The sequence below is a fragment of the Oncorhynchus tshawytscha genome, linkage group LG25, assembly GCF_018296145.1.
Source record: "Oncorhynchus tshawytscha isolate Ot180627B linkage group LG25, Otsh_v2.0, whole genome shotgun sequence".
Taxonomy (NCBI): Eukaryota; Metazoa; Chordata; class Actinopteri; order Salmoniformes; family Salmonidae; genus Oncorhynchus; species Oncorhynchus tshawytscha.
The window spans coordinates 21,740,576-21,760,861 of record NC_056453.1 but is presented as its reverse complement, the minus strand read 5'-3'; the positions used below and the strand labels follow the sequence as shown (position 1 = coordinate 21,760,861).

The 20,286-nt window shown below is 43.1% G+C and overlaps 1 protein-coding gene across 1 annotated transcript in view; it reads right to left on the bottom strand.

Annotated features, from left to right (window-relative positions):
- Positions 1-20,286, bottom strand: part of snx29 (sorting nexin 29) — a gene marked incomplete in the record, with an annotated part of 137,083 nt that overhangs the window by 3,815 nt on the left and 112,982 nt on the right. Inside the window, 2 exon segments of the mRNA XM_042306124.1 lie at positions 291-430; positions 11,862-12,002. Of these exon segments, the coding sequence (XP_042162058.1) occupies positions 291-430; positions 11,862-12,002 (281 nt within the window).

The window sequence follows — 20,286 nt, the reverse complement described above, 5'->3', positions numbered from 1 at the left end:
TACAGGACAGAATTATTGTTGGGATCTGTGATTGGTCGTGCTCACCGAGTGGTCACAGCCTCAATTGGTGTGAATGATGCAGGAAATGACTGGATGCTATGACTGAGCTGGCACAAGAAGTCACTTTCAAGGTGTTCACAAAACAATTAGCATTATCTATCGCACACGCACACAGATGTGTCAGGCAATGTATTATTATGAAGCACTTTGTGAAATGCGTGTTTTCCCCATCTGACATTGCACACTCTGACGCATGTACACACACACACACACAGAGTGGGGTCACTCACTGGCAGAAGGGCAGCAGCTGCAGCAGGGTCTCCTTGGTGGGTTTAGCAGAGAACTCTGGCAGGGTCTGGATCAGCTTGTTCAACACCATCCTCAGGTACGACTGGAGCTGTTTCCTACGCTCCTCTACAAACTTGGCATCCTAAGGAGAAGAGAGGACAGAGGCAAGGGAGACATTAAAACTGTACCATACAGAATGAGAGGGAAAGTACAGGTAAGAGTTATAGATAAGTGTGTAGGGTAAGTGGGTGGAGAATGATGCCAGCTGTCAGATTAGATAAGGTCCCAGCTGCCATGTCTCATTTAATGGTTTGTTTGCATGGAAATGTAACACCTCCCTTTCTCTGTCTCTCTCACTCTCACTCAGTGACACACTGAGCCTCTCTCAGTCCTTGTCTCTAGCCCCTATGCTCTGTGGATGTCAAAATTCCAATCAATCAATTGAAAACTGTGGGTGTACAATGTAACACTTTTGAAGTTTATATATAAGAACCATCAGAAAAATGTTAAATTAACACTTTTCAAAGCGTTGCTCTTTTAATACTGTCATAGTGTCATTTTCCTTACTCCAATGGTGTAGATACTATTACAGTAGGTGACGACAACTGTGTTGTCCAACTGATACTTTTCAACACCAGTGGCATTCACATTTTACAACTCAGTGTGAAAGGTACACTGCTATGGTGTTCAAAGATACCGTGAATTTAACTTCTTGAGTGTAGGGGGCAGGATTTTAGTTTTTGGCTAAAAAACGTACCCATTTGATACTGCCGAATTCTCAGGCGCAGAAACTAGAATATGCATATAATTAGGATAGAAAACACTCAAAATATTGTCTGTGAGGATAACAGAACTGATATTGCAGGCGAAAACCTGAGGAAAGCTCTCTGTTCCATTGGATGCATTGCCTCCATTTAAAGGGATATCAACCAGATTCCTTTTCCTATGGCTTTCACAAGGTGTCAAACGTCTTTAGACATAGTTTCAGGCTTTTATTTTGAAAAATGAGCGAGAAAGATAACATCGCATCAGTGGATAGCTGGGTGTTCGCAGAGTTTTGCTTGCACAACAGAGTGGGGCAGCCATTGTTTCTCCCTCTCCTATTGAAAAAGCGACAGTCCCAGTTGATATATTATCGATTATATATTTTAAAAACAACCTGAGGATTGATTATAAAAAACGTTTGACATGTTTCTGTGGACATTACGGATACTATTTGGAATTTTCGTCTGCGATGTCGTGACCGCTCGAGCCTGTGGATTTCTGAACATAAAGCGCCAAAAAATGGAGGTATTTTGGATATAAAATAATCTTCATGGAACAAAAGGAACATTTATTGTGTAACAGGGAGTCTCGTGAGTGCAAACATCTGAAGATCATCAAAGGTAAGCGATTTAATCTATTGTTTTTCTGACTTTCGTGACCAATCTACTTGGCTGCTAGTGTTTGTAATGTTTTGTCTACTGAGAGAGATGTTCTTACATCTCTTACGCTTGTTATGCTTTTGCCGAAAAGCTGTATTGAAATCTGACAACCAGGTGGAATAACAACAAGCTAGGCTGTGTTTTGTTATATTGCACTTGTGATTTCATGAAAATTTAATATTTTGGTAATTTAATTTGAATTTGGCGCTCTGCAATTCAGCGGATGTTGATGAAAATGATCCCGCTAAAGGGATGGGTGCGCTTTAGAATTTTACTCTAGCAGTCTGATAAAATAATTTATATGTTAGAGATATTGATTAAATAATTCTACCCTTTGACTCAACCTGGCTAGAACTCTGAGTAACTTATGATAGGAAAGGGAGTACTTTTCATGGTTTCCCTAATCTCAGGGGAATGGAACTGTCGGCTGGGTAGTGATACACAGTGGTGAGAACTCTGGAGAAGGATACAACTCACCTACTGTTTGTGTGTATGTATGTGCGTAAGTAAGGAGCGAGGTATAAGATGTATGTCTTTGTATAATGGACTTCAGAGTGCTCTCGTTACAAACTCTTGGTTGCAGACTAAGTAGATTAATTGAAGTTTATGAACATTGATACAATTCTCATAACACAGTCTCCTACTTTTTCTAGCTGTCTGCCTTTCCAGTGAATTGTAGAGTTTCCACCAATGGCTATGTTTGTTAGACAGACACGGTTGTTGCATTCATTCACTTAAGTTAATGTGAGTGAGTGCTTAAGTAATTGTGTTATCATTCAAATAAAACAATTTAGAACAAAGCATGTTATATATATATATATAGTAAATCAAATTCTGTCACATGCGCAGCATACGTAGACCTTACAGTGAAATGCTCACCAACAATGCTTTAAGAAGTCTGAAGAAAAGCTAATTAATTAGTAAAGAATAAATAAGTAAAATATAGAAAATAAAAGAAACAAATAATTAACCAGCAGCAGTAAAATAACAATAGCGAGGCTATGTACAGGGGGTACCGGTCCAGAGTCAATGTGCTGGGGCACCAGTTAGTCGAGGTAATTGAAGTAATATGTACATTAAGGTAGAGCTAAAGTGACTATGCATAGATAATAAACATAAAGTAGCAGCAGCATAAAAGAGGGGTCGGGGTAGCCCTTTGATTAGCTGTTCAGGAGTCTTATGGCTTGGGGGTAGAAGCTGTTAAGGAGCCTTTTGGACCTAGACTTGGCGCTCCAGTATCGCTTGACGTGCTGTAGCAGAGAGAGCAGTCTATGAATAGGGTGGTTAGAGTCTCTGACAATTTTTAGGGCCTTCCTCTGAAACCGCCTGGTATAGAGGTCCTGGATGGCAGGAAGCTTGGCCCCAGTGATGTACTGGGCCATACGCACCACCCTCTGTAGTGCCTTGCGGTCGGACGCCGAGCAGTTGCCATCCCAGGCAGTGATGCAACCCGTCAGGATGCTCTCGATGGTGCAGCTGTAGAGCCTTTTGAGGATCTGAGGACCCATGCCAAATCTTTTCAGTCTCCTGAGGGGGAATAGGCTTTGTCGTGCTCTCTTCACGGCTGTCTTGGTGGGCTTGGACCATGTAAGTTTGTTGGTGAAGTGGATGCCAAGGAACTTGAAGCTCTCAAACTGCTCCACTACAGCCTTGTCGATGAGAATGGGGGCATGCTTGGTCGGATGTTGCCTGTAATCCATGGCTTATGGTTGGGGTATGTACGTACAGTCACTGTGGGGATGACGTCATCGACATACTTATTGATGAAGCCAGTGACTGATGTGGTCCTCAATGCCAACGGAAGAATCCTGGAACAGTCTGTGCTAGGAAAACAGTCCTTTAGCTTAGCATCTGCTTCATCTGACCACTTTCTTATTGACCGAGTCACTGGTACTTTCTGCTTTAGTTTTTGGTTGTAAGCAGGAATCGGGAGGATACAGTTATGGTCAGATTTTCCAAATGGAGGGTGAGGGAGAGCTTTGTACGCGTCTCTGTGTGTGGAGTAAAGGTGGTCTAGAGTTTTTTCCCCTCTGGTTGCACATTTATCATGCTGGTAGAAATTAGGTAAAACAGATTTAAGTTTCCCTGCATTAAAGTCCCCAGCCACTAGGAGCGCCGCCTCTGAATGAGCGTTTTCCTGTTTGCTTATGGCCGTATACTGAGTACGGTCTTAGTGCCAGCATCGGTTTGTGGTGGTAAATAGACAGCTACGAAGAATATAGATGAAAACTCTCTTGGTAAATAGTGTGGTCTACAGCTTATCATGAGATACTCTACCTCAGGCGAGCATAACCTTGAGACTTCCTTAGATTTTGTGCACCAGGGGTTGTTTACCGATATACATAGATAGCCACCACTTGTCTTACCCGAGGCCGCTGTTCTATCCTGCCGAAAAATCTTGAAACCTGCCAGCTGTATGTTATTCATGTTGTCGTTCAGCCCCGACTCGGTGAAACATAAGATATTACAGTTTTTAATGTCCTGTTGGGAGGATATACGTGCTCGTAGCGCGTCTCTTTTATTATCCAATGATTATACGTTGGCTAATAGGACCGATTGCAAAGGCAGATTACCCAATCGTCATCTGATCCTTACAAGGCACCCAGACCTTCGTCGGCAAAATCTTAGTCTCTTTCTCCGGGCGAATGACGGGGATCAGGGCCTTGTCGGGCGTCTAAAGTAAATCCTTCCTGTCCAAATCGTTAAAGAAAAAGTATTCCTCCAGTACGGGGTGAGTAATCGTTGTTCTGATATCTAAAAGCTCTTTTCGGTCATAAGACAAGGTGGCAGAAACATTGTATACAAAATCAGTTACAAATAACATGAAAAAACACACAAAATTGTGCGTCGCCCCATGGACCTCCCGGTCGCGGCCGGCTGCGACAGAGCCTGGGCTCAAACCCAGAGTCTCTGGTGGCACAGCTAGCACTGCCATGCAGTGCCTTAGACCACTGAGCCACCCGGGAGGCCCCTATTTTGATTTTAACACTTTTTTTGGTTACTACATGATTCCATATGTGATATTGTAGTTTGAAAATAGTAAAAATAAAGAAAAACCATTGAATGAGTAGGTGTCCAAACTTTTGACTGGTACTGTATATATATCTATCATAAGGCGTTACTTTGATGGCCTAGTTTCTCTCAAAGACAGTGGTCTGAAACTCCTGAGTTGTATTCACCTGCAGTAGTGCATGCTGGTAAATATGATAGTAATGGGCATGGTTTTAAATGTTTTTGAGTGTTTTACTCTACATTGAGTGACATCATCACACTCAACTCTGGTTAGTAAAACAAACACAGGCAACACCCCGATTGAAGAGTATATTAAAAGATATGAACAGCTGGTCTTCAGTTACACAAAGTAATGCCACATCAACATCAAAACTGCTTACACCTTGGATACGAACACTGACGATTTTGTTGTACAGCTCTACTTATAGCTACCATCCTCGCCTGCTGTTTCAAGGCAAACCTGCTACAGCCCACTGACTGACGGACGGACGGACGCACACACGTGTATGACAGTAGCGTAGAGACACAGATAGTTTGTTCTTTGTTTGCCACCGTCTCTAACCTGTCTGTTCCAGATGACTCATTTTAGTATAGTACATCTCACTATACGACAGGGACTCATACACTCCCCACACATACACATCAACACAGAGATGACACTATGGAGGTGTATGTTTATATGTACACATATAAAGACATGAACTATTCTTATCCCACCAGCGTTCACCTGTCTGCTACTGTATATGAGGCATGTTACTGTGATTTAACTCACTATAAGACAGGGACACACTCGGGTAGACATGGATATCAACACAACACTGAAGGCACAGACACAGGGAGATATTGCTATAGATAGGATCGCCACTGGCTACACCTGTGCGCTATGAGGCCTGTTACATCAATTTACAAGGCAACTCAGACAGATACACAATGGGCATGTCTATCCACATGTGTGTACAGACATTGAGAGGATGGCGACACAAGTGAACTACACAGTCAAAGTGAGACAGAGGACAAATCTCAAGATCAGAGGGAACAGTATGAGCAACTCAGTATCACAGATTATTGTAAAATAGACACAAATATCTCATTGGAAATTTGTGACAGGCTCACGATTTCAATCACAGATTAAGACAGTAGGTTTCTTAAAACAGAAACGATAGGAGGGAGGTTGGTAGGGGAGGATAGGTGGGCATATAACAAGAACGTCTAGCAACCCAAAAGCACGGCCATGCCCATTCAGAGCGGTGATACAGACGTGAGTAGTCCTGACAGAGGAAGGAAGCAAAGCGACGAGAGCTCAAAGTAGGCCAACACAACTCCAGCAAAGGATCATGGGTAGGGCATGAACAGATTTGTGAGGTTCAAAGGAGTTGTTTGCAATGGAACTCAAATGCAAAGCTTGTGACGGGTTTAGCGAATAGAAACGTATCGTCCGTAGGGGTACAACAATCAAGCCATGACACAAACACGCCATTTAGCTTGGAAGATACATAATATAAACAAAGAGATGCCAACTGTAAAGATAGTTAACCTTGTTTTGTAAACTAATGTCACAAACAGGAAGTGTAGACTAAAATACAAAAACATCAGCGAGATACTGTAGATCAGAAATCAGGCCGCCACATTGACTTATGATTATGGCACGCAAAGAAACTCCTCAATGGCCGCTCCTATGAAAACATTTATACACACAAACCGCCGTGCAACTGATGCATAAAAGATCACAAGTAACTCAGGAATGTTCCTACAAGACCTCCACAATGTCTCTTTGCCATCATTAAAGGCATTAGACATGCATATTGAATGTTACATGTGAAGACCACATACAAGATTCATAAATGATTCCACGTTTACTGGTTAATTATTCACTTAGCTCTCCTGTTCTGTCGCTCAAGGTGAAACGCCAGCCCTGACTTTAACAGCCCTCCAAGTACTGTGATATTACAGATCATAACGATCTTGTTATCAGAAAGATCAAATATTGTTTAAAAAATGATGAGAGTAGGACAGTACACAGTTCCGTAGTCTCTAACAGCGCTCTGATTTGGTGGAACCCCCTAACACTGCCTCTACAAAGCAGCCCAGCAGGGGAGGAAGAGGAAAGCAGCAATTGAAAATTGACTGATTTGATCCAAATGAAAGGAACATGGGTAGGAAAGACGCAGAGAGAGACAGAGAACTAGAGAGACAGGAAAAACCTCCATCAAAGCAATAAGAATTCTCTGTGAATCTGAGATGAGAAACCCTGACAGTTGAACTCTGGGAAGCGGGTGCAGAGCAGAGCAGACAGACAGTCGCAGCCTTTGATGTCATCATTCTTCCTTCCGCAGGCATGGCAATGGTGTCCATCAGGACGGATGTGACAGGTGCGCTCGGGAACATTTAGCGTGTTTTGCCAGCCGAGCCCTTGACAAATCAGCTGTTTTGGGGCTGTCAGTAGCAGGTGTGTGTGTGTGTGTGTGTGTGTGTGTGTGTGTGTGTGTGTGTGTGATGCTATGTCAATGCAGTTAGGAGATTCTCAGCGACAGCAGGAGGCCGAGTACTGCTCAGATAATGTTGCCGTGGTAATACATTGAGCTGTGATTCTTACATACACTGGTAGTTATGGTGCTTGACATCACAAAACTGAGATGTATTAAAATGTCATCACACAACACTACCTGTATTCCATTCTGTACACCCGATCCTGCAAGCTAACGCAGTTCATTAGAACGTGCGTTGAAGATGTCGTTCCCATAGCAACGATTAAAACATTCCCAAACCAGAAACCGTGGATTGATGGCAGCATTCGCGTGAAACTGAAAGCGTGAACCTCTGCTTTTAATCAGGGCAAGGTGACCGGAAACATGACCGAATACAAACAGTGTAGCTATTCCCTCCGCAAGGCAATCAAACAAGCTAAGCGTCAGTATAGAGACAAAGTAGAATCTCAATTCAACGGCTCAGACACAAGAGGTATGTGGCAGGGTCTACAGTCAATCACGGATTATAAAAAGAAAACCAGCCCCGTCACGGACCAGGATGTCTTGCTCCCAGGCAGACTAAGTAACTTTTTTGCCCACTTTGAGGACAATACGCCACTGACACGGCCCGCAACCAAAACATGCGGACTCTCCTTCACTGCAGCCGACGTGAGGAAAACATTTAAACGTGTTAACCCTCGAAAGGCTGCAGGCCCAGACGGCATCCCCAGCCGCGCCCTCAGAGCATGCGCAGATCAGCTGGCCGGTGTGTTTACGGACATATTCAATCAATCCCTATCCCAGTCTGTTGTTCCCACATGCTTCAAGAGGGCCACCATTGTTCCTGTTCCCAAGAAAGCTAAGGTAACTGAGCTAAACGACTACCGTCATCATGAAGTGCTTTGAGAGACTAGTCAAGGACCATATCACCTCCACCCTACCTGACACCCTAGACCCACTCCAATTTGCTTACCGCCCAAATAGGTCCACAGACGATGCAATCTCAACCACACTGCACACTGCCCTAACCCATCTGGACAAGAGGAATACCTATGTGAGCATGCTGTTCATCAACTACAGCTCGGCATTTAACACCATAGTACCCTCCAAGCTCGTCATCAAGCTCGAGACCCTGGGTCTCGACCCCGCCCTGTGCAACTGGGTACTGGACTTCCTGACGGGCCGCCCCCAGGTGGTGAGGGTAGGCAACAACATCTCCACCCCGCTGATCCTCAACACTGGGGCCCCACAAGGGTGCGTTCTGAGCCCTCTCCTGTACTCCCTGTTCACCCACGACTGTGTGGCCACGCACGCCTCCAACTCAATCATCAAGTTTGCGGACGACACGACAGTGGTAGGCCTGATTACCAACAACGACGAGACGGCCTACAGGGAGGAGGTGAGGGCCCTCGGAGTGTGGTGTCAGGAAAACAACCTCACACTCAACGTCAACAAAACTAAGGAGATGATTATGGACTTCAGGAAACAGCAGAGGGAACACCCCCCTATCCACATCGATGGAACAGTAGTGGAGAGGGTAGTAAGTTTTAAGTTCCTCGGCGTACACATCACAGACAAACTGAATTGGTCCACTCACACAGACAGCATCGTGAAGAAGGTGCAGCAGCGCCTCTTCAACCTCAGGAGGCTGAAGAAATTCGGCTTGTCACCAAAAGCACTCACAAACTTCTACAGATGCACAATCGAGAGCATCCTGTCGGGCTGTATCACCGCCTGGTACGGCAACTGCTCTGCCCACAACCGTAAGGCTCTCCAGAGGGTAGTGAGATCTGCACAACGCATCACCGGGGGCAAACTACCTGCCCTCCAGGACACCTACACCACCCGATGTCACAGGAAGGCCATAAATATCATCAAGGACAACAACCACCCGAGCCACTGCCTGTTCACCCCGCTATCATCCAGAAGGCGAGGTCAGTACAGGTGCATCAAAGCTGGGATCGAGAGACTGAAAAACAGCTTCTATCTCAAGGCCATCAGACTGTTAAACAGCCACCACTAACATTGAGTGGCTGCTGCCAACACACTGACTCAACTCCAGCCACTTTAATAATGGGAATTGATGGGAAATTATGTAAAATATATCACTTGCAATTTTAACAATACTACCTAATATAATGTTTACATACCCTACATTATTCATCTCATATGTATACGTATATACTGTACTCTATATCATCTACTGCATCTTTATGTAATACATGTATCACTAGCCACTTTAACTATGCCACTTTGTTTACACACTCATCTCATATGTATATACTGTACTCAATACCATCTACTGTATCTTGCCTATGCCGCTCTGTACCATCACTCATTCATATATCTTTATGTACATATTCTTTATCCCCTTACACTTGTGTCTATAAGGTAGTAGTTTTTGAATTGTTAGCTAGATTACTTGTTGGTATTAATGCATTGTCGGAACTAGAAGCACAAGCATTTCGCTACACTCGCATTAACATCTGCTAACCATGTGTATGTGACAAATAAAATTGGATTGATTTGATTTGAGATACATCCTATGGGTATTGTGGCTATTAGAATTAGCTCCCTTCATATACGGTCCCATGCTGTAGCCAACTGACAAGATTAGCTATACATCCATAAGATTAGCTATACATCTATAAGATTAGCTATACATCCATAAGATTAGCTATACATCCATAAGATTAGCTATACATCTATAAGATTAGCTATACATCTATAAGATTAGCTATACATCCATAAGATTAGCTATACATCTCTCCAACATGTAATCCCCAGCGTCTACCTTTAGAATATATACAGACTCATATCAAACATCTCCAATCGAAAATCAAATCAAGAGTCGGCTTTCTATTCCGCAACAAAGCCTCATTCACTCACGCCGCCAAACTTACCCTAGTAAAACTGACTATCCTACCGATCCTCGACTTCGGCGATGTCATCTACAAAATTGCTTCCAACACTCTACTCAGCAAACTGGATGCAGTTTATCACAGTGCCATCCGTTTTGTCACTAAAGCACCTTATACCACCCACCACTGCGACTTGTATGCTCTAGTCGGCTGGCCGTCGCTACATATTCGTCGCCAGACCCACTGGCTCCAGGTCATCTACAAGTCCATGCTAGGTAAAGCTCCGCCTTATCTCAGTTCACTGGTCACGATGGCAACACCCATACGTAGCACGCGCTCCAGCAGGTGTATCTCACTGATCATCCCTAAAGCCAACACCTCATTTGGCCGCCTTTCGTTCCAGTTCTCTGCTGCCTGTGACTGGAACGAATTGCAAAAATCGCTGAAGTTGGAGACTTTTATCTCCCTCACCAACTTCAAACATCTGCTATCTGAGCAGCTAACCGATCGCTGCAGCTGTACATAGTCTATCGGTAAATAGCCCACCCATTTTTACCTACCTCATCCCCATACTGTTTTTATTTATTTACTTTTCTTTTCTGCTCTTTTGCACACCAATATCTCTACCTGTACATGACCATCTGATCATTTATCACTCCAGTGTTAATCTGCAAAATTGTAATTATTCGCCTACCTCCTCATGCCTTTTGCACACAATGTATATAGACTCCACTTTTTTTTCTACTGTGTTATTGACTTGTTAATTGTTTACTCCATGTGTAACTCTGTGTTGTCTGTTCACACTGCTATGCTTTATCTTGGCCAGGTCGCAGTTGCAAATGAGAACTTGTTCTCAACTGGCCTACCTGGTTAAATAAAGGTGAAATAAAATAAATAAATAAAAATATATACAGTGGAGATATTCCAGATTTCCGAGCTGCAACGATGCTGTGTTGAATGAAGAGAGAGCAAACTGAACATATTGTACGTCCCCAGTGAGTGAAATAAAGAGAACAGTTTATCTGTTTGACTACAGTGCTGTTAAACAACACATCTCCATAACAGCATCTCTGTCAGAGGAGATCAGATAGACAGAGGGGGAGGCTTTTTGCCAGCGCTTCACCTGAGGGAGAAGAACTAAGCCTTGTCTGTACAAAGTGTTCCTTCTGAGAGGATAGAGGGAGGGAAGGAGAGAGAATCAGAGGAAACAATGATGAGATTAAAAGTGACATGACAGCCCATACTCCAGGTAAGCAGGTTCACTGATTACACACACAGACACACACAAATGCTTACGCACAGCTACCCATGTACACACACACACACACACACACTCACCTACCCATATGCGCACACACACACTCAATTACCAACGCAATCCTGTCTCTATATGAACCCTCTGTCCCTACGTCTTTACTGTCAGCTCCAAACACCCTCTCACACTATCTAGTTTTAAACTCTGCCCCCAGGCCTAGTGCACTCCTTTGTGTTTCCATGTCAAAGTTACTCTACAACTTCTGTAACAAAAGCACTCACAGCCCCCTCAACTCTACTCAGAGACTTAAACAGACTCCTTCCCTCTGGAACTGAAAGGAGAGGGAGGAAGGAGAGAGCGGGAGGTAATGTTGCCCCGGGGCTACTGTAACTAACATCCAAGCCTGTCAATTCAAGTGATGGACAAGTGACCACAATATATGACTTAACAATGCATTTACATTCAATACATTTGACGACAGGTCATTTAAAACAACATTGAAGGAGGGTGACCAACAGTACATCAAAAAGGCAACCATTTCCCCGACCGTACGTACCTTGTTCCCTATGGCTTTCTTGGGTGGGAAGTTGAAGGTGCCGACTTGCGGGAATTGTGAGCGTAAGTGGTTGTGGAGCGTCCGGAATTCCGTGTAGCGTCTGTAGACATTCCACTCGTTGTCTAGGATACGGATGTACACCTACGGAACAGGTAAGACACAAACAACAACAACACAAACAACGACACAATCAGAATACCTGTGGTACAAATACTGCTCTTACAAAACCGCTCACAGTCTACAGACGAGGAAATTAGCCAACCATAATGTCTCAATAAGGCTATCTATTCTCAATATGGCAGTAAAACATAGTAGGCCACTCTCTGCCTGTGCACTGCTATTTTCATGCATCATTAAAGGAGAGCGTTGGATTCCTTTGTTCAGCTGCTGATGGTCTGTGGCAGGCAGACACTGGGGATTGTGAAGGGAGGATAAGAGGGGCAATTACAACTCGAGGAGGGAGAGCGAGAGATGTTATTTTCAAATGGAGGAAAGGAAAGACGAGGATAGAACAGAGATGCCATTTTCACGCGTCATAGTCTCTCCCTCAAGCCTAGCTGGAGAACAGTGTCACAACGGTGGAGCAACGTAGTGCTAGAATTAACAGACTTCCCATCCCAAAGCTATAGAGGCACAGACTGGTCCTGTCTTTTTGGGTTCAGTTGTCCTATCTGAGGTGACAAGCAATCACTTTATCACCTCTGTACTTCCTCGTACAGTACAGTACTTTCTGTGAACTTTTTGAAAACCTTTCTCCGGAAAGTATGGAGAAGGTGAGGGACATGCTGTAGAGCAAAGAGAAATGAAGAGAAAACAACAAAGGCAGCATTTTAAACAGCCTGAAGCTTAGATGAACCTGTTGTTTGTCGTAATTGTAGTTTTCAAGTGTGTGTGTGTGTGTGTGTGTGTGTGTGTGTGTGGCATGCGTGTGTATGTGTGTTCGTGTCTGTGATCAAAGCGTTAGGATGAAACAGGGCAAATGGGTGGACACTGAGGCCCTGGGGAGGGCTGGCCAACCTGCGCCAACATTAAAGTCCTCACACCGCACAATAAGACCAGTACTCTTGGAAAACTGCCCCCTGGCACACTCACACACAGTAGTCGTGTGTGCGCACACACACAACACAAAAACACAATGTATTCTCTCTCACTCATACACACACACACGCACTGTATTCATGCACATGCAAAGTGGAGCGGGTCGAGAGTTTCAAGTCCTTGGTGTCCACATCACCAACAAACTATCATGTTCCAAACACACCAAGACAGTTGTGAAGAGGGCATGACAATACCTATTCCCCCTCAGGAGACTGAAAAGATTTGGTATTGGCCCCCACATCCTCAAAAGGTTCTACAGCTGCACCATCGAGAGCATCCTGACCGGTTGCATCACCGCCTGGTATGGCAACTGCTCTGCATCCGACAGTAAGGCGCTACAGAGGGTAGTGTGTACGGCCCAGTACATCACTGGGGCCAAGTTTCCTGCCATCCAGGACCTATATAATAGGCGGTGTCAGAGGAAAGCCCATAACATTGTCAAAGACTCCAGTCACCCAAGTTATAGACTGTTTTCTCTGCTACCGCACAGCAAGCAGGTACCGGAGCGCCAAGTCTAGGACCAAAAGGCTCCTCAACAGCTTCTACCCCCAAGCCATTAGACTGATGAACAATTCATAAAAATCGCCACCGGACAATTTACATTGACACGTGACCTCCCTCTTGTACACTGCTGCTACTCGCTGTTTTTTTATTATCTATGCATAGCCACTTTGCCCCCACTTACATGTACAGATTACCTCAACTAGCCTGTACCCCTGCACACTGACTCGGTACCGGTGCCCCCTGTATATGGCCTCGTTATTCTTGTTGTGTTCCTTTTTATTTCAGTCTACTTGGTAAATATTTTCTTCTTCTTGAAACGTACTGTTGGTTAAGGGCTGGTAAGTAAGTATTTCACTTGTTCAGCAAGTATTCAGCGCATGTGGCAAATAAAGTGTGATTTGATTGGCATTCATACATGCACAGGATCACTGTATACACACACACACATGTGCAATCACACATATACAGACACACTATACACACACAGACATCCACGTTGGGCTTGCTCATTACCATACGCATTTAAGGCAACATCATCCACAGAGCAGCTATTGTTTCCTCCTCAGTAATAGCAAATGAATTATTTCATAATCTTTCACAAAAATATTTGCGAAAATCCAACACTTACGTTCTGCATTAAAAAAAACATCTCTTTGTATTCAATAGAAAGATCATCAAATGTGACACATCCGTGGCCTAGGCTCAGCTAGCTCTGGGTCAGGTCCAAACTATTCTATTCTGATTATGTTATATTTGAACTAGTCAGAGTTTTTTGTACAGCGAAAGTAACAAGCTTACAATTCACAAAATACATGGTCATGAATGAATTTCAAACTGTTATAAAATTGTGTACAAATTATGGTGACATGTTTTTTGTTGTTGTATATATGGAGAGTAAAAATACATTTAAACAGTGTTTCTGAAACTTTCTAGAATATTGTTGACTAATCTTTCAGTCAAAATAAATCCATTTTCTCAGCTCAATTGTCTTCAATGGTTGCAGGCCCCAGTACAGAGCCCCTGGTACAGAGAAGAGAAGCATTAAAACAACATAAATGTAGGGGGTCAAATCAAATTCAAAGCTTTACCCTTCAACACAAGAAGATAGATAACTGCAAGTTAGCACTATTTTACTTGTGTTCTCACCATCTCTTTGATATAGCCTGAACAGGCAGTTCATGTATTATTGTAGACTAACAAGGCTATTGAAAGGAGCAGCGAGTGATTCATCAACAGCCAGATAGCATTTCCTCTCCCAGTCTGTCATTTACAACAACAACAGTGGCATTTACAACTGCTCATTATTGCACTGCCTGACAGAGACAGATCAGTTCATCAAAGGGAGGGAGGCAAAGACAGACAGATCAGTTCATCAAAGGGAGGGAGGCAAAGACAGACAGATCAGTTCATCAAAAGGAGGGAGACAAAGTCAGACAGACAGACAGAGACAGATCAGTTCATCAAAAGGAGGGAGACAAAGACAGACAGAGACAGATCAGTTCATCAAAAGGAGGGAGGCAAAGACAGACAGACAGAGACAGATCAGTTCATTGAAAGGAGCGCAGGCAGGCAGGGAGGTAGGCAGGCAGGCAGGGAGGTAGGCAAGCAAGCAGGCAGGCAGGCAGGCAGACAGACGTTTTAGAGGGGATCCGAGGTGCTTCGCTCACTTAAGCAGACACCCATGATGAGATGATTCTGGGCAATCTGAAAATTAGCACTTTTCATTCAATAATGTAAATGGTTTGCAAAATCTTGAGAGACATGCCCAAAAAACCTCTCTGAACAACATGTAGATGAACAACATGCACAGTATGACTCATTTTATACTTCAATCAGCCACAGTGTTAGAAGCACACCCTTTACTCTTGTAGCCTGGTCCCATCTGTGTAATGTGTAATATATTCTTCAGCCAGCTCATCTATTGTTTATATATCTATTGGATTATCTAGTACATTTGCTACATCATGTCCGTTTGTACTTTTGTCTAGCCACCCAGTTCCCTCTCTCTCTCGCTCTGAAGTACGTAACTATGAGATACGGTCTGGTCTGATAGCATAGCCGACACTCTTCTGACAGGCAGGGTAATTGTAGGTTACCAGCTGTGGTAAAAGCACTGGGCTCACCTCTTCCATCTTCTGAGGAAACCACTAAGAGCCCTCTTGCTCACCTCATAATGGGAAAACGCTGCAACTACCGTACAGACGGCACAAAATGGCAGACAAAGGATCAGGACTCCCGCTCACCTCATAATGGGAAAACACCGCAACTACCGTACAGACCGCACAAAATGGCAGACAAAGGATCAGGACGCCCAGGCAGTGGGGATGTTAGTTTCACCATAATGAGTTAAATTAGAAGCACTATTAGGTGGACCGATGTTGTACGGTTTGTGTGCTCATCTCTAACAATAGCATTGAAACCATAGAAATAAATGATATTTGGAACATTCTGTTCTCCAGCTAAGCCACTTTGAAAGAAGGCTGTATTATAAGTTATATTGCTCATATGATCTTGTCCTTGATTTAAAGGAGATTCAGCTATATTCATCACCTGCCTCGAACTTCTAGGTGCCAGACTTTTCCTGGTCAGGTCACCTACAGTAGTTGGCCCGTAGTAACAGTGGCCTGTTATACTTGAGCCTCAGCCATGAAAGTAAACATGAAGTTACAACAAAGCCCAGAGAGAAGGATAATATGGAGATATGAAATATGAATGTGAAAAACAACCTTGATCATTAATCTAGACTAATGCAAAGTTATTTTGATTTTTGCACTGACTATGTAGAGGACTCCACACAATCACTCACACAGACTCCTACACACACACACACTTACATTGCTAACACACATTCCTACTGACTCTACACACGCACACTTGCAAACCATTTTTTTTAAATTTCACCTTTATTTAACTAGGCAAGTCAATTAAGAACAAAATCCTTTTACAATGGCATCCTACCAAGAAGAGGCAAAAAGCCTCCTGCTGAGACGGGAGCTGGGTTTAAAAGGGGAAAAAAGTAGGACAAAACACATTATGACAAGAGACACCATAACACCACATAAAGAGAGACCTAAGACAACAACACAGCATGGCAGCAACACATGACAACAACACAGTAGCAACACGACATGGTAGCAGCACAAACAGGGTACAAACATTATTGGGCACAGACAACGGCACAAAGGTCAAGACGGTAGAGACTACAATACATCACGTGAAGCAGCCACAACTGTCAGTAAGAGTGTCCATAATGGAGTCTTTAAATGAAGACATGGAGATGAAACTGTCCAGCTCAACAACAACAAAATATTGCGGATCGTTCCAGTCGCAGCGAACTGAACAGACCTTTAACAGAACGTGACTGGCAGAACGGGTGTTGTACGTGAAGGATGAGGGCTGCAGTAGATATCTCAGATAGGGGGTAGGGGGGAGTGAGGCCTAAGAGGGTTTTTATAAATAAGCATCAACCAGTGGGTCTTGCGTCGAGTAAACTAGCATGGGTAGGATGGTCCTGGGGTGAAAGAGGAGCGATTATGATAAAGGAAACCAAGTCTAGATTTAACCTTAGATATGTGCTGAGAGAAGGACAGTGTACTGTCTAGCCATCGTCCCAAGTACTTGTATGAGGTGACTACCTCAAGCTATAAACCCTCAGAGGTAGGGGGCATTCTTCTTACCGAACTACATGTCCTTTAATTTAGAGGTATTCAGAACAAAGTTAGGGGAAGAGAAAGCTTGTTGGACACTAAGAAAGCTTTGTTGTAGAGCATTTAGCACAACATCCGGGGAGGGGCCAGACTGTATCATCTGCATATAAATGGATGAGAGAGCTTCCTACTGCCTGAGCTGTGTTGTTGATGTAAATTGAGAAGAGCGTGAGGCCTAGGCTCAAGCCGTGGGGTACACTCTGGATGACAGGCTGTGGCTGAGACAGCAGATGTTCTGACTTTATACACTGCACTCTTTGAGGTAGTTAGCAAACCAGGTCAAAGACCCATCAGATACACCAATTCTCCTTAGACGAACCACAAGAATGGAATGGTCTACCGTATCAAAAGCTTAGGCCAAGTCAATAAAAATAGCAGCACAACATTGCTTAGAATCAAGGGCAGTGATGACATCATTTAGGACATTTAAGGTCGCAGTGACATAACCTGAGCGGAAACCAGCCAGTCAGTTGATTATTGACATGTTTTTCCAACACTTTTGATAAACAGGGCAAAATGGAAATCAGCCTGAAACAGTTAGGATCAGCTTGATCTCTCCCTTTAAATAACGGACACACAATCATCATGTGCGTCACGCATCACGCTGCAGCTACACTGTTTATCATACATCCTGATGCCAAGTCACCTTACCCCTCTAACCCCACCACACATTTTAAATATGGTACTCATGTTCTATTTCTCCTATGTTTCTGTTCTACTTTACTTTATTTTATAGTATAATATGTTTACTGCTGATATTTATTACTGCATTGTTGGGAAAGAGCTGGCCAGAAAGGCATTTCACTGTACTTGTGCAAATGACAATAAAAGGTGATTTTGAAGCACCACAGTTTGTTCAGGGCTGTGTGAGACAGCGATATAGTGAAGCAGAGTACATGCAGCGGAACAGTAGTGCTTATGTCATCCCTCCCTCGTTCCTACCCTCCATCTCTCGCTCTTTATTTCTCTGTCCACTCTGGGACACAACATTTGCCAAATTAGGCAGAAAATATAATCCATTTGGAGGACTACAGAAAAGGAGGAGTGATAAGAGCGTATAAGGAGAGAAATTTTCCATTAAAAATATTCAGCAGAAGATTTATCAGCTGTACACTCTCTCTGTGTGTGTGTGTGTTGGAGGGAGGAAGCGATACCCTTCCCAGTGTCATTGAATCTGTGTAAGTAAAATAGCCTCTTGCCATGAACTAGTATCCTTACCACAATCATCATAATAACAGAGGTGACTAATAATACCAGCAATTAGAGGTCAACCGATTAATTGGAATGGCCGATTTAATTAGGGCCGATTTCAAGTTTTCATAACAATCGGAAATCGGTAATTTTGGACGCCGATTTTGCAGATTTTATTTATTTTTATTTATTTAATCTTTATTTAAGTAGGCAAGTCAGTTAAGAACACATTCTTATGTTCAATAACGGCCTAGGAACGGTGGGTTAACTGCCTTGTTCAGGGGCAGAATGACAGATGTTTACCTTGTCAGCTCAGGGATTCAATCTGGCAGACTTACGGTTAACTAGTCCACCTGCCTCACGAGGAGCCGGCCTGTTACGCGAATGCAGTAAGAAGCCAAGGTAAGTTGCTAGCTAGCATTAAACTTAATCAATCATAATCACTAGGTATAACTACACATGGTTGATGATATTACTAGTTTATCTAGCGTGTCCTGTGTTGCATATAATCGATGCGGTGCGCATTCGCAAAAAAGGACTGTCATTCCTCCAATGTGTACCTAACCATAAACATCAATGCCTTTTTAAAAATCAACACGCAGAAGTATATATTTTTAAACCTGCATTATTAGCTAAAAGAAATCCAGGTTAGCAGGCAATATTAACCAGGTGAAATTGTGTCACTTCTCTTGCGTTCATTGCACGCAGAGTCAGGGTATATGCAACAGTTTGGGCCGCCTGGCTCATTGCGAACTAATTTGCCAGAATTTTACATAATTATGACATAACATTGAAGGTTGTGCAATGTAACAGCAATATTTAGACTAATGGATGCCACCCGTTAGATAAAATACGGAACGGTTCTGTATTTCACTGAAAGAATAAAGTCTTGTTTTCGAGATGATAGTTTCCGGATTCGACCATATTAATGACCTCGCATTTCTGTGTGTTATTATGTTATAATTAAGTCTATGATTTGATAGAGCAGTCTGACTGAGCGATGGTAGGCACCAGCAGGCTCGTAAGCATTCATTAAAACAGCACTTTAGTGCGTTTTGCCAGCAGCTCTGCTGTTTATGACTTCAAGTCTATCAACTCCTGAGATTATGCTCATGTAACCGATGTGAAATGGCTAGCTAGTTAGCGGGGTGCGCGCTAATAGCATTTCAAATCGTCACTCGCTCTGAGACTTGGAGTAGTTATTCCCCTTGCTCTGCATGGGCAACGCTGCTTCAAGGGTGGCTATTGTCGATGTGTTCCTGGTTCGAGCCCAGGCGAGGAGAGGGACGGAAGCTATACTGTTAAACTGGCAATACTAAAATGCCCATAAGAACATCCAATAGTCAAAGGTATATGAAATACAAATGGTATAGAGAGCCCTATAATAACTACAACCTAAAGCTTCTTACCTGGGAATATTGAAGACTCATGTTAAAAGGAACCACCAGCTTTCATACCAGCTTTCATCATAGCTTTCTCATGTTCTGAGCAAGGAACTTAAACTGTAGCTTTCTTACATGGCACATATTGCACTTTTACTTTCTTCTCCAACACTTTGTTTTTGCATTATTTAAACCAAATTGAACATGTTTCATTATTTATTTGAGACTAAATTGATTTTATTGATGTATTATTTTAAGTTAGAATAAGTGTTCATTCAGTATTGTTGTAATTGTCATTATTACAAATACATTTTAAAAATCGGCATCTGCTTTTTTGTCCTCCAATAATCGATATCGGCATTTAAAAGTCATAATCGGTCAACCTCTACTAGCAATAGACATTTTTTAAATGTGAACATAGTATCATCTCTCATCATTCTCAAACCATAATCTATCTAGTCATCCTGCTGAATGAGTTTGCAAAATGACCCACTGGTTTGTGATTCATTAATATACATACTATTCAAACATAAAATCACTGTG